General features: G+C 72.1%; 1 protein-coding gene across 1 annotated transcript in view; it reads right to left on the bottom strand.

The window, feature by feature from the left end:
• SLC22A18 (solute carrier family 22, member 18) overlaps nucleotides 1–750 on the bottom strand; it is a 20,483-nt gene extending 19,733 nt beyond the window's left edge. Inside the window, exons 1-2 of the mRNA XM_012734326.1 lie at nucleotides 695–750; nucleotides 412–577 (exon numbers count right to left, since the gene is read on the bottom strand). Of these exons, the coding sequence (XP_012589780.1) occupies nucleotides 412–577; nucleotides 695–750 (222 nt within the window). The remainder of the gene's footprint in view (nucleotides 1–411; nucleotides 578–694) is intronic.
• Between the last annotated feature and the right edge of the window lie 370 nt (nucleotides 751–1,120).

Here is a 1,120-nt window from a genome sequence, read left to right on the forward strand (position 1 = left end):
GAGGGGGGCAGCGCAGCCCTGAGCTCAGCGCTGGTCTAGCCTGGACAGGACCAGCGGGGAGTGGGCTGGTGACGGTTCCTGTGTGAAGCGCTTGGAACCAGAGGACCCCCAGGGCCCCCTCCCCTGTCACCTTCAGGGGGGTGCAGAGGGGGAGCGAGGGAGGAGGGTCACCTGGGACCCCGGCAGGCCCCGTGGGTGCAGTTTCAGGACTTGGCCAGCAGAGGGCGCCAGAACTCCACAGTCGCATCAGGCCCTGCAGGCCGCCCTGGGGTGGACACCCGGCTGTGGGTCCGCTGGGTCCGCGGCCTTGTCTAGGGCCTCCCAGACCCTGCATCAGGGTCACGGCCACAGCTTGTGAGCTCCACGCGGAGGTGACCGCGGAGGTGACCGGGCCCAGGGGCTCTGGCCTACGCAAAGTCCCCCAAGTGCTGTGTTCTCCACAGGCCCCTGGGCTGGCCAGGGGGCTTCATGGGGCAGGCGCAGGGTGGGGCGGTGGATCTCTTGAGTTGAGCCTGGCTCCGGCCCACCCCCGGGGGCTTGTGGGGCGGAGCCCTTCAGGGGTGGCATGGCCACATCCCTGGGAGGAGGTGCTGGGCTGGACGGGGGTCCCCGCAAAGCAGCTGCTCTGATCCTCCGGCCCCTGCCCAGAGGGAGGGGGGCCGAGGCTGAGGTGCAAGGACAGGTGCGCGCCCACCTTTTCCGCTGCGTGCCCTCTGCACCTGGCCCTGTGCTGGGCGCAGGGTCCCACATGGGGCTGTCACCCCAAGGGCCCCGGTCACCCGGGTCGGGGGATAGAGCCTGGGTGGGGCTCCAGGGGGAGGATGCCAGAGGTGCAGCCTGCCAGCGGCCTGCGAACAGGAGACCGCGGGGCCCTGGGGTGGCGGCTGGGGCACGGTGTGGGTGACCGAGCCCCTCCTTCCCCCGTGCCCGGGGCCTCAGGCCCTGGCTGGGCGGCGGCACCCCCCGCCGGCTGGGTGGAGGGTGGCCCTCGGCAGGTCATGCGGCCGGTCCCCTGTCCTCACCTGTCCCTGGAGGCCACCAGACCGGCTGGACCTTGGCCCGAGGGTGGGGGGTGCTTGGGGGAGCCTCATAGTGGGGGCCCCTCCAGCACCCTGGGAGG

This window comes from Condylura cristata, unplaced genomic scaffold, assembly GCF_000260355.1.
Source record: "Condylura cristata isolate star-nosed mole 26May11 unplaced genomic scaffold, ConCri1.0 scaffold00054, whole genome shotgun sequence".
NCBI classification, from domain to species: Eukaryota; Metazoa; Chordata; class Mammalia; order Eulipotyphla; family Talpidae; genus Condylura; species Condylura cristata.